This window comes from Phocoena sinus, chromosome 20 (genome assembly GCF_008692025.1).
Source record: "Phocoena sinus isolate mPhoSin1 chromosome 20, mPhoSin1.pri, whole genome shotgun sequence".
Lineage (NCBI taxonomy): Eukaryota > Metazoa > Chordata > Mammalia > Artiodactyla > Phocoenidae > Phocoena > Phocoena sinus.
In genome coordinates, this window is record NC_045782.1 from 47,599,553 (window position 1) to 47,627,550 (window position 27,998).

General features: G+C 45.5%; 1 protein-coding gene across 2 annotated transcripts in view; it reads right to left on the reverse strand.

The window, feature by feature from the left end:
* RPTOR (regulatory associated protein of MTOR complex 1) overlaps nucleotides 1–27,998 on the reverse strand; it is a 345,465-nt gene that overhangs the window by 90,518 nt on the left and 226,949 nt on the right. For both annotated transcript variants that reach the window (XM_032616711.1, XM_032616710.1), the window contains exons 8-10: nucleotides 9,130–9,230; nucleotides 8,444–8,588; nucleotides 533–608 (exon numbers count right to left, since the gene is read on the reverse strand). In XM_032616711.1, coding sequence (XP_032472602.1) covers nucleotides 533–608; nucleotides 8,444–8,588; nucleotides 9,130–9,230 — 322 coding nt within the window. The remainder of the gene's footprint in view (nucleotides 1–532; nucleotides 609–8,443; nucleotides 8,589–9,129; nucleotides 9,231–27,998) is intronic.

The following is a 27,998-nucleotide window of genomic DNA, read 5'->3' on the forward strand; positions in this document are numbered from 1 at the left end:
TGAAAGCAGGAGGGGCTGTATATGCAGGGGATGCAACAGGGGGTTCTTGGTGAGCTGATGTAACGAGCCCTGGCGGGGTGGGGGGAGAGTCGATTTGCCTGCCTCAGGAGCCACAAGTGAAACATTAACTCGAGGATGACCAGACCACCACCTAGGAAAGTACATGGGGACCAGACATCCCCTCGGGGCCAAGCCTCAGCCTTAGAGGCTTCACCTGGCCACTGGGCAGCAGGGCCGCAAGTCGAGAGCATCCGTTTGTGGTAAAAAGGCTGAGAACCTGGGATCAGGGAGTGCACGTCAAGAAAAGCAGACCTATGACAGCAACGCTGTAGAGAAGATGTTTTTGAGAGCTGACCATTTCATAATCTAACTTTAACCCCTGGTTGGTGCAATCTTTTAAGCTTCTGGATAATGCATCTTCTCCCAGGTGGGTGAGGGCTGTCTCCGACACCTGACCAGGGGCTCTGCAGCCCAGGTGGCCAGAGAAGCAGCTGCCGCGGTGGACCACACAGGATGCCCTGGGAGGACTCACCCGAAATGCCGTGCCTTCTTCGATGATGGTTGGCAGCTGGGAGAGACAAATGTCGACAGCCAGGTCCCAGGCCTGCCTGGGGAGAACAGAGAGGAACCCAAAAAGCGTTACTGATGGGCTCACCCAGAGGGACCCAACAGCAGAGCAGCCTGTGGGTGGCTGAGTCGGGGCAGAGCCGCTGTTGAAGGGCACAGGAGGTGAGGAACTCTCAGCTAGCTAAAGGCATTTTGTTTATGACAGCTTTTCTCTTCAAATTGAAAGGAGAAAAAGCTCAGGAAAAATAAAGAGACTTGTCCACTTTCTAATGCAGTTTCTTCCCCCAACTTGAGCCCACCTAGTGCAGCAGCCTGCCCATGCTAATGGCAGCTGGGGCACTGGGTGACCGGACCATGGCAGCATCACACACAAACCTGCCATGGAAGGCCATGGTCAGGCCAAGGCGCTTCACCAGAGCGGGCCAGGTGGGGCTGGGAGAAAGGGTCCGCCTCGGCCCACCCACTGCCAGGCCCCTGCACCCCTCTGTGGGTGGTCAGCACCTGTGCCCAACACAAACCACTTGGGACAAGACAGGTGGTGCTCTGTATGCTGGGGATGCAGCAGCCTCTTTGAGGAGTAGTCCTGGCCACCTTCTCCAACTTCTTGTGGTGCCGGACCCAGCTCCGCACGCTTACAAGATGTGCAAGACAAGGTGGTGCCGACTGGGTCATGGTGTCACCTTCCCAGGGTCAGTTTCACCACCTGTGAGGCAGGCTAAAGTTAGTGTCTCCCACAAAGGGTCCCATGAAGGCCTCAGAGGGTGGCTGACACGGAGGGACACACACAGAGGCCTGCTATTTCCTGGCAACGTTTAACACTGATTCTAAACTGGACACAAACGATCCTCTTACTTTCTCTGTGGTCCCAGATCCAAGTGCGGATTCCCAAGGATATAACGATTTTCTCACTCTGACCCCCCCTTTCTTTTAGAAACGTGCTCCTCGTGGAAAGAAAGTGATGGTCAGAACAAGGGGTTTAGTTTCCGGTATTGCAATCTCTTCCCAGCGCAATTTCCTGACACACTCAAGGATTCCATGTTAGGTTTATTTAGACTAATAACTGCCTGTTTGTGTGCAAGAGGCACCTATTCATGGGTCTTAATAAAGGATCAAAACAAGAATGAAAAATGAAAACATGCAGAAAAACAGTAAAAATGTAAGATGAACAAAAGAGTAGAGAACTCGTTTTCATTTTTCAAATATGTGGAATATATTTCTTTTTTCCCAGACTGGCCCCTTCTGCACGCCCTTCCCCCACCAATCTAATTAAGAGGCAATCAGGAGATAATCAAAAGTTCCTCAAAGTGCGGGCAATAAATAGCTCCCATATGCTCAGTAAGTGCCCAGACTGCAGGCAAAATGGTTATTCTGCAGCATTGAGGGAGACACTTACTCTCTGTTAAGACAGAAGTCAAGTCAGTTATTGCAATTAAGCTCTATAAAGATTCCTTGAACTTAATCAAATAAAAAGTTTTAACTTCAAGAGTTAGAAGAAAGTGTGCACCAGTTGGGGGGAGGTGAAGTGGGCAGAGGGGGTCCAGGGCAGCTGGTGGTCTTGCTACAGCTGCTACACAGTGGGCACCCCGAAACTGCACCTTCTGTAAAGCTGGCTTCTGTGCCCTCTTTCAGAACTATCTCCTCAAAATCACGAGGCAAGAAGAATTCTAACCCATTAAAGACGTCCCTACTGGGGTGTCCTAGACAGAGTATCAGAGGAACTAGGCTGCCCTAGCGAGACCTACTGGGGCGGCCTCAGTCCTTTCCAAGGAGTGAAACAAAACCTGACGCAGCTGCAGCGGGGCCTGGGCGCAAATCTTCTGAGTGTGGCCCGTTGGGCCTGTCGGCTCCCCAGGGCTGGCCCCCCACCTGGGTCCAATCACTCAGTGGGGTTGAGTCCCCACCAGCCGCACTCTTCTGTGCCAGAAAAGCAGCTCAGAGGAGACTGCTGGCTTGAAAGGAAGCCCCGGAGGAGGGATTCGCCTGTTGTCACCGGGAGCAAGGCAGGGCCATGACTGGAGGGGCACAGCTGTCTAAGTGAGAGGGGACAAGGGACTCCGTTCAAGGCACCGAGGAGGACAGGAGGAAAGGAGAGGACGTGAGAGAACACCTAAGATCTACTGGACACCGAGTGGCCAAACAGACTGCCAGCCAGCAGTGAGGCTACAGCAAGCCCCAGGCTGAGGCCGGCAGAGAGCAGCAGGCTGGCACTGGGCTAGCCGGCCTCCCTCTGGGGCCTGTGGTCGTTGATTCTCTACAAAAGGAAAGGGTCAGGTTGGGGACCTCAGAGTTCCCATCAAGCCCTAGATCACATGGCAGCCTTTTCAGCAGCACAACGGTACCCTCTGCTGAGCATTTACTCAAGTTGGTTAAAAGTGGCTACATTTTCTAGGGTAAAATCAAAACAAACTTGGAGTCTTAATTTGGGATTCTCACTAAGGGAAAGTGGGAAAGCAAGTCCTGTAAAACCTTGAGCCGTGGCACCCAGGCGAGCATGGAACTTGGGAGGTGTCCGCGTTCACACTTCCCACAGCCCCTGTGACCAGCCGCACAGGCTGCGCCCCCAGGGAGGGAGGATCCCGGGCCTCCCCACCCCGAGGCGCAGACCAGCCGGGCTCTGAGCCGTGGGCTGCCGATGAATCACGGCCTGGAGAACGTGCCATCCAGGCAAGAGCTCGGGTTTTCAGGAAACGGGCCTAAGATGGCAGGCACCCAAGGAGTGGGCTGGGAGGACAGCCTTCCAAGAGCGCCCGGCTCCATCTGCACCGATCAGTCAGCCAGCCAGGCTTGCTCGATGGGAAGGAACGCACAGGTTATTACCATGGAGAAATGCAAGGTTTCAGGACCTGCTGAAATTGAAAGTGAAGGCAAACGGCTCCCTGGTGGCTTTGCATCAAAAATTAAACAGAAGCCGGGTGCTGAGCATTTCATCATTGGCACCCCTGCCTGAAGCAAAGTGTGAATGTGTATGACTTTGTGTTTTAACCTCAATTTTTGTTAGGCTTTGTTCCCTTCCTCCCCCTGCTGAAAATTCAACCTCTCCATCACCACCCAAGGAATATAGTAACTAGTTGGCAAATTATTTATTCCAAATGCTCTTTCCGACTACCTTGGCTGTGCACTCCCTGGGGACGTACAAACTTTCGTCTATTTACGAGGAGGGAGAAAGAGCTATGGGCATTGTTGTTGAGTGTTTCATCACCCGAAGGAGCTCTGCTGAAAGCCCACGGCAACGCTTCACTGGCAAGGAGCCCATGCGGCGCCTCAGACCTCAGGGGCAGCTGGCAAACCTGAGTGCAGGCAAGCATGACCTTCCAGGGCTTCACATTCTCCTGCCTTTGCATCTGAGCCCACTGCCTGTTCCCTCCACTCTCCCACCTCCCCTAAGGCCAGGACTTTGAGCAGGACACCTGCCACCCAGGACAGAGACCACATCCCCAGCCTCCCTAGACCAGGCACCACACACGGCTGCGGGGAAGAGCAGAGATCCGTGTCCCTCCCGTGAGCCACTCAGCTACACAGGAAAGAGGAACAAATCCCCATTTGTAAAGCCATTGGATCTGGTGTTACCAACTGATATTCCAACCACTACCTCTAACTACCCCCAGGGGAGGAGGGAAAACATGTGGCAGTCTTTCCATCTTAACCAAGTCAGTGGCCCTCAACGTGGCTGCATGCCCTATACAGCTGCCTGACCCAGTGTTTACACCAAGTATTTCTGGCCTCTGACTTGGCATGAGACAATTCTGCATGATGTCATAAAGAAATAAAGGTTGTCACTCACCCTGAGTGGTTTTCTCCTCCCTAGATCTACAACACGGTAGCACGGTCCAATCAGAGGGCCATGTTAAATGTGGCAGCTGGACACAATACCAGGACCCCACATGGTCCGACCCTGAGTCTGTGTCTGCAGTGACACGAGGAGGATTGGGTGTGCAAGGGCGTGACGCCCACCTGGAAACGCACAATGTGTCCAGGCTGGGTCGCCAGTGCTTGATACTCAATAAATACTCAGGTATAATTTCATACCTTTTTAGAACGGCTTTTTATGTTCTTTACAAGGCCTCCCAATGCCCTGTGCATAGTGAGTATGCAACTACTTGTTAAATTAAATTATCCCTGCAACTGTTGTTTCAGTAACAATCCCATTTGGTTTGCTGTACGTTTGCTGTACAGTAACAAATATGGGACGAGTCTAATGCATGTGAATGATTTCCAACTCAGGATTTTAATGAGCTCTTTCTACAACATTTAAAAAATACCAAATGAGATCAAGTGCAGGTACTAAACCTCAGGGAATTCTACTAGTTAACATTTTTTTTCATGCAAAGAAGCACACAATGATTCTTCTGTCTCCAGCTTTGCATTTTTGACAAGGGAGACTTCAACCTTAATAACTTAATTAAAAAAAATAGCTTTTAGTGTTTCAAAGGCTTAAAACACCTACACGTAGATTTTTAATTACAAAAGTAATATCTACCAACTTTATTTATTTATTTATTTATTTTGCGGTACGCGGGCCTCTCACTGTTGTGGCCTCTCCCATTGCAGAGCACAGGCTCCGGACGCGCAGGCTCAGCGGCCATGGCTCACGGGCCCAGCCACTCCGCTGCATGTGGGATCTTCCTGGACCGGGGTGCGAATCCGTGTCCCCTGCATCGGCAGGCGGACTCTCAACCACTGCGCCACCAGGGAAGCCCTCTACCAACTTTTAAAAGGGAGTATTCTCATTCCAATCCTCCTGTCCTGGTATTAGCACCATTAGCATCTTGTTATAGTTTTATCCAGCCCTTTTCCCATGCATAATATAGAGGTAGTTATACTGCTGATACAGTCTGGTGTTCTGTTTTTGTCATTTAACATATATTTTGTATAATAATAAATAATCTTCACAAAGTTTTAAGATGGCTTACATTTTTTCAAATATATGTATCTCAATTACATCCCCATTCTGTTAGGTACTGGGATTCTCCCCGGTTTCCCCTTTTATAGCTAATATTGTGACAAACGGCATTCTTTTTCTAAGTCTCTCTGACTGTCTCACCAGTCCTGTTCCTTGGTTCTTCCTCAGCAACCTGCTTAGTCCGTCTCCTGAGCTGGAATGGGTGGATGCAAAGTGGACAGGGCAGCAGGGGCTGGAGTGAAGCGGGAGATGTCAGGGTCCAACAATGCCGGCTGGGAATGTGCTGGTCCAGGCTGGGTCAGGGGTCAGGCCGCCTCCCTGTCCAGGGCTGTGATCCCCAGAGCCTTCCCTCACAGCATCCTAATGCTGACCCCCACCTCTGAGTCCGCTTCCCACAGAACCCAACGTGCAACAACCAGGATTCGCCTAAAAGGGAGCGGGGAGGGCATCAGGCCACAGACAGTGCGCTTTGCAGGATGGAGGACCATGCAGGCTGAGGGACTAGATTGTACTCAAGTCTTCAGGGTGCATATCAGCTGCAGAGGGGCCCTGGAATGTGCAGGGAGGTTGGAACCAGGGAAGTAGAAAGACCCCAAGGGTGCATGTATGACTGCTAGCAATTCCATGCGCCCCAGGATACCCGGGAGGCTTTCCACATGTTCATCTGGGCCTCTGTGGGTTGCTGTGTTAGCTCACGTTTCTCTGTACAACAAATAAATACAAATGAGGATTTGTTTTATGAGATTCATGGAGAGCTAAACTTGCAGGCAAGAGGGCCATATTCCTAGTTTTAGAGGAGGGCATGGAAAGGTATCAGTAACAGAGACGGGAGGGATTATGAGACACTGCTGTTAGACTTTGGACCTTATATTAAACAGCACTTATACAAATCCCAGAATTCAGAAATGTTCTAAGAGGCCAATACTAGAGAAGGATCTGTGGGATGATGAAGAGAGACAGGTGTGACTGTTCCGCACCAGCCATCTCTGCGTGCTTCCTCCCTGGGTCCCCTTCTCTTGCTGTCATCTTCCCTGTCTGTTCTGTCTGCTCTCTGCTCAGGCTGTGCTCCTTACTCTCTTCTCTGGGACAACACGTTGTTTTTTACTCTTTGCAGCTGAGCACATCTTAGAGAAGGCAGTTTTATATCCAGAGAAACATGCACAAGAAGGAAGACTGTCCCACGGACTTGTTGGTGGGGTGGGCAGATGGAGGGAAGGACATAGGCAGCTTCTCGCTAAAAGCTGGCGCCTCGCGTCCACCCTGTATTTCTTCCTCCTGGGGGGAACTGCTTGGCCAGTGGCCCCAGTCACCCAGGAGGCCATTCACACTGGGCAGCTGGTGTGACGCCCATTTCCTGTGGCTTAACTAGTTTTCCATCCATGACTAGTCGCAGCACTGACCCTGTTCAGCTCTTTTTTCTTTTTCTTTCCTTTTTAATAATAAATGTTTTATAAAAACCTGGTTCAGAAAAAATAGAATTTAAGGCATCACTTTACTTAAAGGATAAGGCTGTTTTGAGGATCTCCTTCTTCAGAAATGTGGGTTTTCTTTCTAATTATTTATCCTAAGCATTAGAGAGGCTTTTCAACCCCACCTCCCCAGTTCTAATCTTCATGGAGTGAAGGAAACTGCGTCTGCTGTCCTGCCAGTCTGTTCACACAGGATCTAAACTGCTGCACAGAGACCCTTCGTGCGGTCTACTCCTATTCCTCTGTTTCTCCAGTTTATTCCATAAGCTCTTCCAAAGGGTACGGATGAGGCATGTTTTAACTTGATTTCTGATTATAGTCTGGTGCTTGGCCAGCATAGTGCATCTTGATTTATCTCACAGATAAGAATGTTAACTCCTGATTTTCCTTGAGTGGATGAGAGCAGGTGAGTTTACCACCTCCTTCTTAGTTCTCTGGGTTTACAGAGTCAGGGGAAAGTGGTCATGCACATATTTAAAAAAAAAAATCACTACCCAAAATAAACCTGACCGTGAAAATACACCATAGAATGGTTTTTAGGGCTAAACCTAAGTGAATTACTCTTTTTAAATATTTTGTATTAGGATTTCTCTCTGGATATGACTAAGACACATTTTCCTTTGTTACCGCCCCATTTTAGTACTTCCCCAAATTCTGCTTGTGTCACAAAAGCAAGGAAACAGGAAGAAACCAAACGCCTTCAGATATAATGTCTAGATTCAAAACAATTTCCATTATTACTGCTGTTATCATACTGTACTTACTACTAGCAGTAGTGTAAAGAGCAGTAATCCAGTTTTTTTTTTTTAATATTTATTTATCTATTTGGCAGTGCCGGGTCTTAGTTTGGAATCTTCGTTGCAGCATGTGGGATCTTTAGTTACGGCATGTGGGCTCTTAGTTGCAGCGTGTGGGATCTAGTTCCCTGACCAGGGATTGAACCCAGGCCCCCTGCATTGGAAGCACAGAGTCTTAACCACTGGACCACCAGGGAAGTCCCAGTAATCCAGTTTTGAAGGAAATTTATAATCAACATACAAGTATCATAAAGATCACACTCGTGCGTGTGTGTGTGTGACAGCATGTGTATATGTGTGAAATAAGCATGCAAATTAACTGGTCATGAACCCAACACTTTTAATTCTCTGGAGCAATCTTGGATACACCTCATGAATTCAGCTGGCAGCTTCCTTCCTCAATACAAATCCCTACAGAGTCAGAAACTCACCCGCAGGCCCTCTCCGCCCCGAGCTATGAACTGCAGGGCCTCTGTAGGCACTGGTCCCGCTCAGCCCTGGATGACCCTTAGAGGCACCTGCACTTCTGCAGGGGACTTAGGCAGAGCTGAGGGTCGACCTTATTAACTCGTGTACACCACTCAGGCCTCCACGTTTGGAGCCACGTCTTCCTATTTTGTTCAAATAATTCCCTTACACTTGGACTATCGCAGAAATGGGAAAACCATGCTCCTTAGAGAATCTGATGCTGGTCTGAGAGAGACACTTACCACATGGCGTGCATGTACGTGGGGGGCAGGCGTGGACTGCTGACGGGGGTGCAGTTATACGACCTCATGATCCTTTCCGCCAATAAAAAATTTCGAAACAGACTAGCCACCAATAGGTCCTGTCTGAAGAGCTTTTGGAAGAGATCTGAGGGCAGAGAAAAGATAAAAAGGTGACTCCATTGACTCACGTCCAGCAGTTAAAGCCAAATATACAAATTTACTATCCTTCTACCAGAAGTTGCAACAAGCAGGTTGGAATTGACATGCACATTCCCCACTGGCAGCACCTACATGACACACGTAATGTGAACAAACAGCAGAACCCAACCAAACGGTCACAGAAAAACACAAACGTGTCTTATACTCTAGTAGTAATTTGGGTTTTAAGAAATATGGATGGTGTGTGACTCTGAAGGCAGATGAGCCCTGAGTCTGCCCCAAAAACACTAAGGACCCGAGCAGATACCACTCTGAACTCGCCCTGCAGCACTGCTCTCGACCTGATGCGCGATTCACTTCATCCTCTCAGAACCTTTGGGGTCCCTTCCTTCTCCCGCCCACATCCTCAGGTTTCTTCACTGAGGGGAACTCAGTCCTCCCATTTGACTTCTCTCACACCCCAGCGCCAGAGTCTCCTGACTCCGGGGCAGCAGCCTTCCCGCCAGTCCACAGCTGGGCAGCCTCACCCCGAGGAAGCACGTTCCATGCAATGGTGTCCGTGATGGCCGTGAAGATCCAGTTCAGCTCGCCCAGGGGGGTCCTCCTGTCGTTCAGCCGCCCGGGAATCCTAGGAAACACAAAACAGTCATGGAGATGGAAACAGGTGACAGAGGCAGGAGGAGGTGGGAAGAGGAGGGGTGAGGGGACGACAACGCGTCAGAAGGGGCTTGGGGGGTGACTCGGCCATGCCAGGAGGACCTCCTTGCCTCGCCGTGATCTTTGAGACTCCTGTACGTCTAACCTCACATCTTAAAACTCAGCCTCCACTTCACTTTCTTCCCTTCCCCATCTGCACAGGAGCAGCGGGTGGGCCCCTCTGGCACCCCCGTGTGACAGTAGGCACAGAGCTCTGCCGACCAGGCAGGCCCCCGGGGCCCTGGAGCCCCCCACAGCCTTGCTCTCAGCCTCCAAGTGGACGGACCCCACACCCTAATCAAGACACTCCTGTCGGGCAGGACACGGGTCACCTCCCAGAAGCTGAGGGCAACGGGAAGACCTCTGTGGGCCCAGCTCTTCACCACACAATCATTCACCTGTTCAACATCAAAACAGACCTAGTCAGGCCTAGATTCCACCTCTTAAATTCACACGTAGTCCTGGGCGCAGCATCGCTGGACTGAAAATGCCAGCGGTGAGGATGTGAGAGGTGGGCCAGCAGCATCACAGGCCTCCCAGTGGGGTGTGTGAGGGGAGCTGGGCTTGCTTCCCCGCCCCCTGTGGGGAAATTTGAGCACAGGAAGAAAAAACGCAACAGACAACTGGGCGACGCTCTTTTGAGTGGTGCTCCATTTGCGGCCACTCACATACAACGCCTTTGGGTGTATGAGCTGGCACAATCCTTCTGGAAAGGACAGACACATGAAGGACAGAAAACATCTGTATCCTTTCCTCAGTTAAGTCTGCTCCCAAGAATCAATCTTGAACCAGAAACAAAGAATGTGGAAACAAGGTATGTTTTGCAGTGTTTTATTTATAACAGTGAAAAGTCAGAAACTACCTATGTGACCAATAACAGAGAAATGATTAATTATGGAACAACCACAATGAAATAACTACAAGCTATTAAACTGTTGTTTATGAATATTTTAATGATATGGGGAAAAGACTGCTTTGTAACATTAAGTAAAGAAGTGGGACAAATATCGTGCCATCATAATTACACAGAACACGTACAAGGAGAGCCGATCAGGAGGAAAGCCCCGCAGTGAGCCAGTGGCGACACTCTCCTTGTCTTCACATCTGCATGCAGTCAGCATTGGATGCCACTCCTCTGCCCACTCACCTGCCTCTCGCCCTGACAGCTGGTGGTGACAGGACGGTGTTCTTGGAAGAAGGAGGGTCTGCTGAGGTCCAAACCTGGACCAAGCGCATCATGGGTGTGTGCAGTGCCCCTTAAGTCAGGTGAAGCAACACAGCCCCAGCTGGCTCCTTGGGGTTTGACCCTTGGCAAAGGCCGCTGCGTCCCCAGCAGTGAGGAGCTGCCCTGCTGCCAGCACTGTGGCCGAGCCATCGGAGGGAACAGAGGCCACTCCTTGTCAGGTGGAGGTCAGTGTGCATTTAGCTGTGTTTTTTAAATCCTCATCTTGTGACAATCGCTGGCAGATAAATGCAAAACTAAGACTCCCACTATGATCTCCTGAAAATTCTACTGATGTCTTTCACTAAAGCTCATCATGAAACCACAAACCAAGCCATCTGCCCGACTGATTTCAGACAGACCTGGGAACCATTCAAAGTGATCAATCAACCAATCATTGCAAGACCCATCTGCATTCGGCAGCCTGGGATGACAAAGGTGGAAGTGAGTCCCACTTCCCTCCCTTTTCATGTCATGTAGAATTAAGTCACTTCAAAAAAAAATAAAGAAAGAAGTAAGTCACTTCAGAAACTACTTGTTTCCGTTTTCCTTCCTGTAGTTGATCCTAAGGACGTCAAAACCCAACCTGCTCTGGAAGCTGTCTGGGTCAGCGATGCAGGGCCACGAAGAAAGGCACAGCACAGAGTGTCAAGCCCAGGACACATTTCATTACACAAGTTTCTACCTACCTCTCCCCCCAATTTCATTAATAATCAAGGTGGTTCTTTTAAAATTTAAACCCACAGTGTTAATCAAGGACTAACTTTTATGTGAAAAGCACAAAAAGCTATAGTTTAGGAACAGATCATGGAACTGGGAGATGAGAAAAACGAACTCCAGTCCCAGCAGTGCATGTCTGGGTAACTTCTGGTGTCTTGTTTCTCTGCTCTGAGTCACCCAGGTTAACCTCATATGCAAAACGGAGATCAAAATAAAGTGGATAGCACTTCCAAAGGAGATGCAGCAGAGAGCCAGCAGACACTTCCTTGGAAAATGCATGCCACCTCCTCAAACTCCTCATCACCGCTGTCTGCCGTTGGATTTATTCTCACCTCCTCCGACATCTGGGTTCACCTACGGCTTCCAGCACTGCCCACTGTGTGGAGCCTGACTGCAGCAATGGCGACTCTGCTTCTGGATCTTACAAGATGACCCTAGCTGCCTTCACCCCTTGCTTGCCATCTTCACAGCTCAAATTTAACATGTCTAAAATCAAGCTCATCCTCATTACTGCCATCTTCTTCTCCTCTGTAGCATGTGTCCTCACTCCAAGAGTCCCCGTGGATTCTCTTCCATCAGAGCTCGAACCCTCAGAGACAGGGCCCACTCATCTCTTCCCCAAGTGTAGCTCGTGTTTCCTGCTTCTTGCAAGGCACCTCTTCCACTGCCTTTTGGTAACCACTTCCACTGCAAAGGTATCCTCAATGGCCTTTCTTGATCCAGTTCATACTAGGCAGGGTGACAGCCCCCGGTATACCTTTGTTCAAAAATCTACAGGGCTCTCTGCTTACTACTGCAGTGGTTTCAAATAATTCCCTCTATTTCAACAAAATCTCACTTGGAATAAAGGAAAGCAGAGTTCCTATGGCTGGAGGGGTGAGGGCTGGGAGCCACCAGCTTCCCAGTGGCCCACGCCTCCCCAGATGGGCCACCGCGAGGCCTCTGAGGAGCAAGAGCGAAAACTCTGCCAATGGACTTAGGTAGAAAGTTTCCACTTGCTTCAAAGCCATCACCTTGACACAATAAACTTTGAAACTAGTTCCCTCTGTTTGGGTCCATTACCTCGCAGTTGGACAAAAATATCAAACTCAGTCTCCTCTCATTTGCCCACTTGGAACAGCCTCTCACGTGCCTTGGGCTGGTTCTGGCTCAGTCTTCACAAGCGAAGCCCAACTTCCCTGTCCATGAAGATGTCTTGACCACAAGAGCCTTTGCTCAGGTCCTTTTCAACTGCATCTCACTTGGGATTTCTTTGGCAGCCCACCAATTGCCTACTTTTCTTTTTATTTATTCAGTGTTGCTCCATGCATGTTAATTATCTGTGTAACTAGGTAATAAGTTCCTTGTAGGCAATGACTTACTTTCCTCGATGTAAATCAGTCTCTTCACAGATTCTGGCGGAGTGCTGAGCACATGCACGAGCTCACAGCCCACACATCTGACTCACGTTACTTCCCTACTTAAGAACATTTACTCCCACTTGGCCAGCAGCTCCCTGAACCCCGTGTGGTGGAGTGACTGACACGGAGGGGCACCGCCCACAGACCCCCCAAGAGGGGCTGGCTGCTCAGCGGGAGTAGTATGTTAGGGTACACCATCCAGCTGGGAGACGAGCCCATCTCAGCTGTCAGGTTGGCCACAGCTGATGATCCCCAGGGCAGAGGTGCGGGGCCTCCACAGGCGGCCCATGCTCTGCAGCTCAGCATCATGGCCGCTGCTTCTTCGCCTCCGTCCCGTGCTTCTCCCCAGTACGCTTGTGTCCCTTGTCTCTGTGTCTGCCCCCATCAACCAGCCAGCACCGTGGTCTGGGGTAGGTGTCTCACCCTGCCTGTCCACACCTCCATTCGTTACTTTCTGTGTCTCCCCAGCTTCCTCTCTCGCCAACACGCCGATGTCTAGCTACACAGAACTTGTCCTCCTCAAACAGCTCACGTGCCTCCAGACCTGCGCAGACGCCCTCCTGCCTCCCTGGCCAGTGGTCCCCCCAGGCTTTCAGGTTCTGCTCTGAGGCCCCCACAGAATTCCGTAGACGACAGCTGGTGCCCGGGCTACGTCTCCCACTAGGCTCGGGGCTCCTGGACGGCAGGCCCACGTGCTTCCTCGTGCTAACCCAGTGTCCACACGTAGCATCTAATGCATAACAGATACATATTTGATGAGTGAGTGGATGGATTCTTGCTGCATGATCACAGCTCTGTGTAAATAAAATGCTAAATGAAAAACTATTGTTTCCAAGAAAATGACACAAACTCACTAAAAATACTCAAGTGATAAGAAGATAACACAAATCATCCCAAATTTCACCATCTAAGAACCAGTAGAAACATTTTGGTGACCATTCCTCCAGATATCTCTTTATGCACAAAATCAAATAATTTTAAATGCACTGAAATAACCATATGAAGAGACATGCTACATTTTTGTTAAAAACATCCACAGGGCTTCCCTGGTGGTGCAGTGGTTGAGAATCCGCCTGCCAATGCAGGGGACACGGGTTCGAGCCCTGGTCTGGGAAGATCCCACACGCCGCGGAGCAACTGGGCCCGTGAGCCACAACTACTGAGCCTGCGTGTCTGGAGCCTGTGCTCCGCAACAAGAGGCCGCGACGGTGAAGAGGCCCGCGCACCGTGATGAAGAGTGGCCCCCGCTCGCCACAACTAGAGAAAGCCCTTGCACAGAAATGAAGACCCAGCACAGCCAAAAATAAATAAATTAATTAATTAATTAAAAAAAAAAACCATCTACCAATACACTTAGGAAAAAAGTCTGCGAAGGTCTGCACCAAAGTAGTAACAACGATTATCTTGGCATGGTAGAGATTATGGATGATTTTAATTCTTTTTGCTTATCTGTATTTAATAACATACATGCTGAAAACACACTACTTGCATAATAAAGAAAAATGAAACTTTTTTTTTAATAAGAGGGAAGCCAAGCAAGTTTACCCGAAAAGGGAAAACATTTGAAAATTTCATGTTTTATGAATTTACATCATCTCATATTCAGTTCAAATAAAGGAGGATGCACTTTTACTTTGTCTGCTTTAAATGGCTTTATGAAAATGATGGTGCAGAGAACTTTGGGCTAATTCATTTACTTAATGCAAATAATTCATTACTTAGAAATGCTCTGTGACTAAGAAAATGGGGAGGTGAACCCAGCAATTAAAAACAACCTCATTCATTCATTCATTTATTTATATTTTAGCTGTGCCAGGTCTTAGTTGCAGGAAGCGGGATCTTTGTTGTGGCATGTGGGATCTTTTTTTAGTTGCTGCATGCGGACTCTTAGTTGCGGCATGCAAACTCTTAGTTGCAGCATGCCATGTGGGATCTAGTTCCCCAAAGAGGGATCGAACCCCAGGCCCCCTGCATTGGGAGCATGGAGTCTTACCCACTGGACCACCAGGGAAATCCTCAGCAATTTTTAAAAAAAATAATCCTTTTGAATATCCAGGTCCGTATATACTGGTTAGATATTTGGTTAGACAAAGACAGATAAACGAGATCAGGGTTCTCAACCTGTGGGGTAAGGGACAGTGCTCATGATGTCACCAAAAGGAGTCCCTGAATATGTGTGCAGGTACATTTTCTCAATCAGTTAATGCTATACTGAAATCAGATGTGTGTGCGTGCGGACACACACAATCTCAATCATTCTAAAAATTCAGCTGACTAGGAAAAGAAAACTACTTGACATAAACGAAGGTTGGGAACTTCTGCCCTAGATAGTACATTTGAGGACATATTTCTTCATATGCTGACATTCTGCTGAACTGGACCAAGCCACATCTCTGTAAGACTTCTTTCTAATGTCTCTTTATTTAAAATTGTGTACAATTCAACACTAATATTATCTGTATTTCCTATTACACAATGGCTTTTTTCTAGCCATTCACAGATTTCAGGTGATGATCATCCAAGTCCATTTCAGTGTGTATGGAACCTGCAGTTTATAAAGTGTGATATGGTTTGTTTGCAGCCTGAATGGTTTGCAGTTTTACAGAGGAGTCCCCCTTTAACTGGACTGCAGGACTACGTCTGTGTAGTCAGGAGGAAGAAAATGAGAAAAACGCAGTGAGAAAGCCTGGTTGGAAATGTAGCCACACTTGTTTAAATGCAGCGAGCCTGTGGACGATGCACTCAGCTCTCAATGTAGCCACTGGGATGCTATCTTAGTGCTGAGTCAGCCGGGCCCTAAATTACATCTGCAAAGCCTGGGGTGCACGGTTCAATTACTCTCTTAGGGTTTAGAAGACCTCCTGGCAATGGCAGGTGAGGTGACTCAGACCATTCTCCCACTGAGAACAACCAGAAAGGCTGTGTGTGTAGGGGTGTGTGTGTGTGTGTGTGTGTGTGTGTGTAAATCTTTTTGAAGGCAATGGAAGGCTGGCAAGGTTGTGGGGAATCGTGGGGCCAAAACCTGAGAGAGAAAAGCCCCAGGCTTGAGCCGGCACCCGGGGCTCCATTTGTCCCAGAGGTACCTCTCTGAGAGGCAGAGAGCCTAAGCTGAGCTTGGTGGACTCACAGGCTGGAGAACAAAAACTGAGGGCCCACCAAGGAGATGGAGCTCAGGTAAAACCCCCAGTCTTGGAGCTGGGTGCAAAGGATGAACTAGAAATAACACAAACCTCACAGCCTCAAATCATCCCAGATTTCTGTACAATTTCCATTTTCAATTTGCAACATTCAGTAAAAAATAACCAAGCATTTATAATAAATATAAATGGAATATAATCGATAATAATTTTGAATCACTACATTGTACACCTGAAAATAACATAATATTGTAAATCAACTATACCTCAAAAAAACTCCAAACAAAAAAACAAACAAAACACCCCCAGGCATTTCTAGGTTTAAAACCAAGAAAAACAACTGACAAGAGAAAGAGATGGACAGAGGATTCAGATAATGGCAATATCAGACACCAACTTCAAAATAATTTTACTTAATATGTTCATGGAGTTAATGCACAGGATGAAAAACTCTGGCAGAGAACTGGAAACTATAAACTCTGGAAATCCGGGAACCTCAAGAACTTAACAATACACTATATTAAATTTAAAAACTCAATAGATGGGCTGAACAGCAGATCAGACAACATTGAAGAGAGAAATGGAAGACAGGTCAGAAAAAAAATACTCAAAATTAAGCAAAAGAGACAAGAGATTGGGACATAAGAAAAAAATACATAAGAAACAGTGGATATTGTGAAAAGACCTAACATGTACATACTGGCATCCCCAAAAGAGAAAATGGAATAGAAGCAATATTCAAAAACACAATGGCTCAGGGACTTCCCTGGTGGTCCAGTGGCTGGGCTCCACACTCCCAATGCAGGGGGCCCGGGTTCGATCCCTGGTTGGGGAACAAGATCCTGCATGCATGCCGCAACTAAAAGTCCCCATGACGCAACTAGGAGTCCACGTGCTGCAACTAAAGATCCTGCATGCCGCAACGAAGATCCTGCATGCCTCAACTAAGCCCTGGCACAGCCTAAATAAATAAATAAATATTTAAATAAATAAAAGAAAAGCATTTAAATAATGCAAGGAAAGAGTCACTCTTTAAAAAAAAAAATACAATGGCTCAGAATTTTCTACAACTGATGAAAGACATCAAGGCACAGTGTCTTAGTGAGCTCAGGCTGTCGTAACAAAATACCATAGACTGGGTGGCTTAACCAACTGAAATTTATTTCCTCACAGTTCTGGAGACTACAAGTCCAAGATCAGGGTGCCAGCATGGTCAGATTCTGGTGAGGACGCTCTTCCTGGGGGCCATAATTCAGTCTATAGCATTCAGGTTGAAGAAATGCTATAGTCATAAAGCAGGACAAACACAAATAATGCCCACATAGGTACATCAAAATAAAACCGCCAAAATCCAAGACAAAGAGAACTTCCTAAAAATAGTCAGAGGAAAAAATGCATATAACTTTCAAGGGAACATGTATTAGTAAGGGTCTCGTCAGGAGACAAAAACCATGCCAGTAAATTAAGCAGAGATATTAAGCAGTATATTAAGCATTTAATATTAACTGCTTTAACTAAAATATGGAGATTAACTAACTACTAAGAAGGACAAAAAGAACTCTAAAAAAGACAGGATTGGTATCTGTAGGGAGCAGCTACTACCTCTTCAGCTCAGGGAGTACACCCAAAGAAGGAGCAAATTTGGAAGAGGCCCCACCCAAGGCTACGACTTAGATCTTGCTGGAGAGGGTGTCGCTGCACCCCACTGGATTATAGAGAAAATCATTACCCCTCAGAATACAGGTGCATAAATCTTTAATAAAACATTAGTAAGTCAAATCCAGCAGTATATCAAAGGGTAATACACCATGATCAAATGAGGTTTATCACAGGAATGCAAGGTTTGTTTAAATTAACATTTGAACATCAATAATGTAATGAAACTATTAACAGAACAAAGGAGAATAAATTATTATCTTAATAGATGTAGAAAAAGCATTTGATAAATTTCAACAGCTGTTCATGATAAAAACTCTCAGGAAATTACTATATACAAAAGACAACTTCCTCAACCTGATAAAGGATATCTATGAAAAATTCACAGCTCACATTACCCTTAGTGATATAAGATAAAATGTTTTCCCCTAACTGATCCTTAATTAGGATCACAGCTTGGAGGCTCAGTTTCATCACTTCTATTTAACTTTGTAGTGGAGGCATTAGCCAGTGCAATAAAGTAAGAAAAAGGAATTAAAGACATAAAGATATGAAAGGAAGAAGTAAAATTGTATTTATTTGCAGATGACACAATTACATACATAGAAGATCTTAAGGCATCTATAAAACAGGTATCAGAACTAATTAGTGAGTTTAGCATAGTTAGAAAAATGAGGCTAGTATACAAAAATCAAATGCATTTCTACATGCTATCATTGAACAATTTAAAAACTGAAATTAATTTAACAAACTATTTGCAAAATATACACAGCTCAAACTACAAAGCATCAAGACAACTAAGTCAGTATGTGATAATGATCATGGTAGATGAACCCACTTAGTGCTACAGAAACACCACGAATAAACATCTAAATTAGATTGAGGACTCCAAGAACGGGTAGAAGGGAATATACCACAGTTAAAAACACAAGTTTGGAGCTATAAAGTTTGGGTTTGGTTCTTGAACTTTTACTTACTATTGTATGACTCTACTTCTTTCATGCTCCATCCCTTGAAAATGCCAATAAGGACCCACTTTTTTTTTTTTTTTTTGTGGCACGCGGGCCTCTCACTGCTGTGGCCTCTCCCATTGCGGAGCACAGGCTCCGGACGTGCAGGCTCAGCGGCTATGGCTCACGGGCCCAGGCGCTCCGTGGCATGTGGGATCTTCCTGGACTGGGGCACGAACCCATGTCCCCTGCATCGGCAGGTGGACTCTCAACCACTGCGCCGCCAGGGAAGCCCAGGACCCACTTTTTTGGATTAAGTTAAATGAGATGGTGTATGTGAAGCACAATGGCTGATATATAGTAGGTACTCAGGTAGATGCACATACAGCTCTAATAATAAACTGACTCTCAAGGAAGGTCCCTTGTCAGGGAACTAAGATCCCACAAGCTGTGCAGTGAGGCCAAAGAAAAAAAGAAAAGAAAGAACTGTTGGGAGGATACCCAGTGAACTACAACAAGGGTGTTCAGTAATGATGGTGATACAGGTGAAATGCCTCAATGTCCAGCAGATGCCTGCAGCCTCTGTCACTTCTCTGCGGTACTTAAAATTCCAGAAAGTAAATACAACAGTCAGCAACAAAAGAGGAAGATCTGGTCCAGCATCACTACATGATGGGGGTTAATGTCCTCCTGGGCATGTGACATGCACTGTTGACTGAAAGCTTCTCTCTGGACACCCAATCCTGATCTCACTGACCAGACCTCTGACCAGAACTAGGCAGAGGCCTGAGGATCTCTCCTGCTCTCACACAGTGACCTCGAAGCATCTGTCTCTGACTTCCTCGTTGTAAGATGTATCCCCTTGGAATCCCCCTGAACAGCTCTGACCACTCCCCTCAACAGAGAACTTCACTTTATACTGCATTTGTCACAGTCAGAGATGTTTGATGCCATTTGATGAATTCATGGGATTAAAATTAAAAGTAAACAACAACAACAAACTACAAAGTATTGCTGCAGTAAATTTTTAAAAGACTTAACTGGGGAGACACACCACGCTAATGGATCAGAAGACTCAGTATCGTTAAGACGAGAATTCTCCTCAAATTGGTCTACAGATGCAATGCAATCACAGTACAAATCCCAGCAGGCTTGTTAGAAACTGATGAGCTGATTCTAAAATTGACATGGAAATGCAAGGAGCTAGAACAGCCAAAACCATTTTGAAAAGGAGCAGATTTCCAGTGAAGCTACAATGATCAAGATAGTGTGGTTCTGACATAAGGACAGACATAGAGATCTATGTCATAGGACAAAGCAAAAGGACTACACAATTATATTCAAATGATTTTTGTCAAAGGTACCAAAGTAGTTTAATGGGAAAAAGACTTTATTTCCATGATGGTGTGGGAACAAATGTACATCCATACAGAAAAAACTGACCCTTGACTCACTGCACATCACGTATAAAAGTTAACTTGAAGCAGATCATAAACTTAAACATAAAAGTTAAAACCATAACAGTTTTAGGAGAAAATCTTCACTACCCTGGGGTACACAAAGATTTCTTAGGTGGGACACAAAAGTATAAATCATAAAAGAAAAAACTATTATGTCAGCTTTTATCCAAATGAAAAACTCCTGGTCTTTAGGAGACTGCTGTGAAAATGAAAACAAAAGTCAGACTGACCAAAAATATTCACAAGATGTAGATCTGACAATGACTTATATCCAAAATATGTAAAGGACTCTTGAAGACAAACAACACAATTAAAAAGTTGGCAAGAGACATGAATATACATTTTATTAAAGAATATAAATTAATGGCCAATAGCACATGAAGAGCCACTTAGCACCATTAGTCACTAGGCAAATGCAAGTTAAAGCCACAGGACACAGCATCACACACCCATTAGACAGCTAAGATTAAAGAGACTAAGAACACCAAGTATCAACGTGGATGCAGAACCTCTGACCACTCACACATGACTGGGGCGAATGCTGAGCTGGGAAGTTTCTGATAAAGTTAAACATACACCTGCCATACCACCCAGCCATTCCATTCTTCAGACACAAAAGAATACAGTATCATCTTCTATTTATCTGAAGCTCTAGAAAAGATAAATCTAATGTATGAGAAAAAGCAGATCAATGGTTGTTTGGGCCTGGGGGCTAGGGTGGGAGATTAACTGGGATGAGGTACAAAGGAACTTTTAGGACATATTTTGAGTGTGATGGTGGTCCCATGGGTGTATAAAGCTGCCAAGACTCATCAAACTATATACTTAAAGTGAGGTCATTTTATTGAATGCAAGCTATATTTCAACGCCAATTTAAAAATGTAAAAACAGGGGCTTCCCTGGTGGCGCAGTGGTTAAGAATCTGCCTGCCAATGCTGGGGACATGGGTTTGACCCCTGGTCTGGGAAGATCCCACATGCCGTGGAGCAACTAAGCCTGTGAGCCACAACTACTGAGACTGCGAGCCACAACTACTGAGCCTGCACTCTAGAGTGTGCAAGCCACAACTACTGAGCTTGCGCACCACAACTACTGAAGCCCACGCACCTACAGCCTGTGCTGCACAACAAGAGAAGCCACCGCAATGAGAAGCCCGCACACTGCAACAAAGAGTAGCCCCCACTCGCCACAACTAGAGAAAGCCTGCGCGCAGCAGCAAAGACCCAACGCAGCCAAAAATAAATAAATAATTTTTTAAAAAAGTAAAAACAAATGAAGGTGAAATTACAGCGTTTTCAAACAATAAAAATATAACTTTCCACTGGCAAACCTGCACTAAAGGAAATAAAGAAAAAAAATGATCTCAGATGGAAGATCTGAGGTGCAGGAAGGAATGAAAGACAATAGAAGATGTAAATACGTGGGTAAAAGTAAGTATTAACTCTACAGAATATTAATAATGTTTATGGAAATGATAATATATGGAGAGTTAAAATATATGACAGTAATTGTATACAATTAAGGAAGTGAGTAAACAAAGTTAATTGTTCTAAGGTCCTTGCATCACCTGGAAAGTGGTAAAAGTACTAATTTATATTAGACTTTAGTAAGTCAGGGGTTGCTAAAACTATGGCCCTCGGGCCAAATCCAGCCAGCAGACTATTTTTTGTATGGCCTGAAAGCTAATAACAAGCCTTATAATTTTAAAGGGTTGTAACAGAAGATAAAGAAGAATAAACAACAGAGACTTCATGTGGCTCACAGAGGCTTAAGTGTTTACTGCCTGGCCTTTAACAGAAAGCACAAGGAGACCATGGCTCTGGGTAGCCACTCGAGTGTAGGAAAAGAACACATAGTTAACAAGCCAAAAGAAGGGGAGGAAGGGTAGTAAAACTGTTAATCAATCTAAAATATGGCAATGCAGGAGAAAAAAAGGAAGGTGTAAAAAAGAAATGGGGGACAAAACAAAAAAGAAACAGGGTGGCAGATTTAAACTCAAATATGTCAATTATTATATCAACTATAAAAAAACTTGATACTTCAATTAAAGTCACCAGTTTTGGGGACGTCCCTGGTGGCTCAGTGGTTAAGAATCCACCTGACAATTCAGGGCACACAGGTTCGAGCCCTGGTCCGGGAAGATCCCACATGCCGTGGAGCAACTAAGCCCGTGCGCCACAACTACTGAGCCTGTGCTCTAGAGCCCGTGTGCCACAACTACTGAGCCCAAATGCCACAACTACTGAAGCCTGCGTGCATAGAGCCCGTGCTCTGTAACAAGAAAAGCCACCGCAATGAGAAGCCCGCGCACCGCAACGAAGAGTAGCCCCCGCTAGCTGCAACTAGAGGAAGCCCTCATGCATCAACAAAGACCCAACACAGCCAAAAATAAATAAATAAATTTATAAAAAATAAAAAATAAAATCAAAAATTTTTAGTCTGGATTTAAAAACAGAACAAAAGTCAACTACATCCTGCTAAAAACAGATACACTTTAAATATATAAAGCTATAGAAATATATATAAAGATACCTGCTTAAATATATATAAAATTATTTATATATCATACATAAAATTATGTACACACATTAGGTATATACATATGAAAAGACACACTCTACACACTAACCAGATGATAGCTGTATGGGTACACTACTATCCTACAAAGTGGACTCTATGGCAAAGGCATTACCAGAGATGAAGAGTGACATTTCTTGGTGACAAAAGGCTCAATTCATTCTACCAGGAAAGGGAAATCAGTCATGGCTAATGTGTCCTTCTGCAGTTCTGAAGGACAAAGCATGTGGTCAAAATGGGAATGGGCTTTTAATTTAAAGTAAAATGACAATAAATTGTTAAAATTACTTCTTGAACAAGAAGAGAAGAGGAAGTTGAGGTATATGTATCAGCAATCATTTAATTAAAAATGTGGCAGGCTATAGGAAACCATAACATGGCATTCGGCTGAGGGCACAACAGGCATTCAGGATGCTGGAAGAAATTTTCACATACTGAGGTATGGGTAAGTCATTCTGGCTTATACATGATTTGGCCTGAAGTTTATGTTAACTAGAACAGCCTGTCTCATGGCCTATTTATCATACATTGTACAACTGCTTTAACCACTAAAGAAAAGAATGCAATATCCAGGGAATTCCCTAGGGGTCCAGTGGTTAGGCCTTGGCACTTTCACTGCTGGGGCCCCGGGTTCAAGCCCTGCTTGGGGAACTAAGATTCTGTAAGCTATGTGGCACAGCCAAAAAAAAAAAAAAAAAAAAAAAAAAAGCAGAGTATCCAGAAGAATGTCCACTTGAAAACAGGGATAAATGCCTCCCTTCCTATGACACCCATGCTAGTTCTCCTTCAAAGATAAGCTCCCTTCTCAGATGCCAAGGTCATGCTGATTTGCAGTGTAGCTGTTAATCTGTCTCTTTTGAAACCTTGAAGGGATGTACCTCTGTCATGTTTGGTGTATATTCTTTGTTCTGACAGGATATGAAACTGCACTGAAAACCATGCTTCTCTAGAGCAGCTCCTCAGAGCTACTGAGAGGCTGTCCTGGACTATAGCCCTCAGTTTGGCTCAAATAAAACTCTCTTCTATCCCTTATTATAGACTGTTTATTGATTATTTGCATCAACAGGGACTACCAATAGGAAAAGATGAGCTACATATTAAGAGCACTGACAACTTGAGGTTGGACCATTAGGGAGCCAGTATGTCCAGGTCCTTAGGGAACATAAGAGGCTTTCAGACTTTTTTGATCACAACTCCTAGTAAGAAATGTGTTTTGCATGGTGACCTGATATACACATATACACAATCATACGTAAATATACACATTCAAACAATAGGGCCAGAGAGCATTCATGTTGCTAGAAAAACAGGGATATTTTCTAACCTTTTCTCTTTTTTTTTTAATGCAAGGCTATGACCCACCAAACTGACTTTACAGTTACTAATAAACTATGACCTGCAGTTTAAAAAAAGGTTGACTTAAAAGAAGCTCTTGTTAATTTCTCCTGGAAGATACTGGCTATCAAAATAGTTTGATGGTGAACAAAGCACCTGAGAGATGTGAGAGATTAGAAAATTACATAATTCTACCTCTGAATAAGCTGACTGATATTTTTCAAAAGCCACACAGGCAGCTTGTTTCCTAATGATTTTTTAAAAATCTGTACTGAGCCTTTATTTTATTTTATTTATTTATTTATTTAAATTTTTTTTATGTGGGCCTCTCACTGTTGTGGCCTCTCCCGCTGCGGAGCACAGGCTCCGGATGTACTGAGCCTTTAAATCGAATGGTTTATGTGTGCAGCACTGCTGTTCTTCACATCCCTTTCCTTCTGCCTTTAACAGCTCCCACAGAACAGAAGCCTGCCAATCTTTACTTGTGAAGCAAATGTAAAAAAATGTATCTTAAAATCCTGGGGGCAAAGGAGTGATGATTTCCAAGGCTCAGTGGTGAGCAGGGTTAAAACAACACTGAAGATAATCTCCCTTTTACTGAATTTATTACAGAATGATAAACTATTGTCCATTCCCGGAGCCAGCCAACAACAGCACCAGTACTGGCACGAGTCCCTCTGGAGACTGCGAACAAAAACCAGAGAGACACGGTGTCAAAGAGAGGGAAGGAGCAGTTTCCCACGTGCTTATTCAACATGTTTACGACACAATGAAAATAGGTTCTTTTTTATTAAATAGTACAGAAATAAATCTGAACCTAAGATTATTTTTTAAGCATTCCCTGAAAAAACCTGATTTTCTTTGGCCTTCCTGGTGTCAAGGCTGATCTTCAGACAGACCCTTTACTGAGAGCTACAGGCCCAGGAGCCAAGCAGAAGTCTCCTCCAAGCAGAGTTATCTGAAAAGCTGCTAAAAAGCCTGTAACATTCAGAAAAGGCAGCTTCTAAAATGAGGGGAAGAGGTGAAATCCAGACGAGCAAGAAGCACTTCCCTCCTGAGATGCTCCCCTACCTTCAGGCTGTGCTCTCCAGGCATCCCCCCTTGAATGTACTGAAGCACCCTCACAGGGAGCTAGCTTCTCTGTAAAGAAGGTGGGAGGAGGGGAGGGTGAGGGTGGGTCTGGTGGAGGGCAGAGCTGGCCTGCTCAGCAACAGACTTGGATGTAATGCCTCCAAGTGTTTCATAGAGATTGATCCTAACTCCACACCTCGTGCGGAGTAGGACTGCCAGCAGCCTTGCTGGAAATTCTGTCTCTTCCTGTCAATTTGTTAAAACACCACAGAAACAATAGTTTCCAAATACAATCAGGTTGTGTTTGCTGGTCTTGATCTTCTGGGATAATTTTCCTCTGAGGTTTTCCTGGCAGGGCTGCATTAAACAGACATGAGCGCTCCTCTTCCTCCCAGGTACCTGGTGCCCCGGAGACCAGACACCTAGACTCATGAAACTCATGCCACCTCCCTTGTAAGACCTTTCCTGATATGTCCCCAACCAAAATGAACCCTTCCTCCCTCTCAACATCCACACACGAACTTACAGGATGTTAAGGGATCCTTCAGTTTACTCGCAGCACGGAGATAAGGGGGTGGAATCAGAGAGGCCTGCGTGTGAACCCTCCAGGCTCTGCCACTTCTCACTGTGTGACTCTGGGCACGTTACCTAACCTCTCTGCGACTCAGTCACATCATCTGTACCACCCAGCCCCACAGGAACTAGAAAAGTGGAATAAGTTAACACCTAACAAGTTCGCACAAAACCTGGTACATCGTAAGGGCTCAGAATTTATAGCTGCTTCTATTTATTTGCTACGAAACCCCCACAAGTTCTAAAACAAATTAAATCAGAAATTTTGGAAGTGCCCAAATAAACTCAACCCCTAAGTTTAATATAACAAACATGATAATTTTATGAGCAACCTAAGTTACATGTAGCACATTTTCACTTTTGTAACTTGTAAAGTATAGCCTTTGGGAAAATAATCCCAAATTATATATCTGAGAAGAACTCACATCCAAGCTATATAAAGACCTCTTACAATTCAATAATCAGAAGACAGGGCTCCCCTGGTGGCGCGGTGGTTGAGAGTCCACCTGCCGATGCAGGGGACATGGGTTCGTGCCCCGGTGTGGGAAGATCCCACATGCCACAGAGCGGCTGGGCCTGTGAGCCATGGCTGCTGAGCCTGTGCATCCGGAGCCTGTGCTCCGCAACGGGAGAGGCCACAACAGTGAGAGGTCCGTGTACCAAAAAAAAAAAAAAAAAAAAAATCAGAAGACAACCCAGAGAAAGTGTGGGTAAAGATGTTAATGGGCACTTTGCCATAACAGATAGATAGACAGCAAATGAGCACAGGAAAGGTGCTCCACATGGCGTGCCTTAGTGAGTTCAAGTTAAAACCCCACACTCACAAGAATGGCTATAATCAAAGAAGCAGGCAATGACAAACGTGGAGAGAATATGGAAAAACCCGCCTCTCAGGCACTGCTGATGGGAATGTGAAATGCTACAGCCACTTGGGAAAATAATTTGGCAATTTCTTAGAAGTTAAACATAAATTTGACCATATGACCCAGCAATTCCACTCCTAGGAATTCACCCTGGAGAAATGAAAATAAATGTCCACCTAAAGGCTTGTACATGAGTATTCATAGCAACATTCCTCCTAAGAGCCAATGACTGATGATCAATGATATGGATAAAGAAAGAAATGGAATACCATTCAACAATAAAAAGGAATAAAATACTGGTACATGCTATAATATCAATAAACCCTGAAAACATTATGCTAAGTAAAAAAAAAAAAAAAAAGCCAGATAAAAAAGACCCCATTGTTTGATTCCACTTACATGAAATGTCCAGAAAAGACAAATATACAGAAAAGAAAGTAGATTAGTGGTTATCTGGAGCTGGGGTAGCAATGGGATTAACTATAAATGGGCACAAGGGATCCTATTAGAGTGATGGGAATGTGTTAAAACTGGATTATGGTGATAGTTGCATAAATCAGGGGATTTACTAAAAAACAATGAGTTGTACACTTAAAGTGGTGTGTAAATTACACTCCAATAAAGCTGTTGGAAAAAGTACAACAGGGCTTTCCTGGTGGCGCAGTGGTTGAGAGTCCGCCTGCTGATGCAGGGGATACTGGTTCGTGCTCCGGTCCGGGAGGATCCCACGTGCCGCGGAGCGGCTGGGCCCGTAAGCCATGGCCGCTGAGCCTGCGCGTCCAGAGCCTGTGCTCTGCAACGGGAGAGGCCACAACAGTGAGAGGTCCGCGTACCGCAAAAAAAAAAAAAAAAAGACAAACCCCTCAAATGCCCTAATTGGATATATAAGTGATAGTACAAAACCCACTTTATTTTCAAAATGTCATGTTTTCTGCATTGACCCAACAATGAGGCAGGCGGGAGAGAACTGTTTGTTGTTGGGCTACTTAATTTTGCTACACTAAAATTCTACTTTTTTTTTTTTTTTTTTTCTGGCTATGCCATACAGCTTGTGGGATATTAGTTCCTGGGATTTCCCCAAATTCTACTTTTTAGTAGATGTAAAATTTTCTCTCTTCCCATTTTTCCTTTCTTTCCCTTAATAAACCAGTCGTTTTTTTCCACTTGGAAGTAATCTATTTCTTGGTTTTCCTGGCATCCCCAAAACTCATGCTGCCTGGGTCGGAGGGGCCTTACACATCGTCTCCAGTGCAGCCACCCTCCTGGCTCACCTCGCCCCTCACAGCCCTCACTCTGCCTGGTGTGCGCTCCCTGCTACCCAGTTCGTCTCGGGTTCTGACCACCGGGCGGTTCTTCGGGATACCAAGACCGCTTTTGCTGAAGCTCCCGCCCAGCAGCTCTGACGCTAGCACTTCTTGGTACCAGACAGATACATGTAATTCACCTGAATCTCATGAGTTTTCCATTATCTAAAACAGTTACCTGGCATTCCAGAGCCTTCTCTGCTCCAGGCTAAACATCCCAGTTCCTTAAAGTGCTTCTCACATGGCCGCCCACTCCATGTCCCACCTCATCCCCTCAGGGTCTATCACCTCCCTTCTCTAGATTTGTCTATTTTTGGAGCAGTCATTTCGAAAAGTTGACCCAAATTAAATTCAGTTTACTAAAATACTGACTTTTTCCACAGGGGCTAGTGTTCCTATCAAATTTTCCAAATCCCATACTTACACATGTGA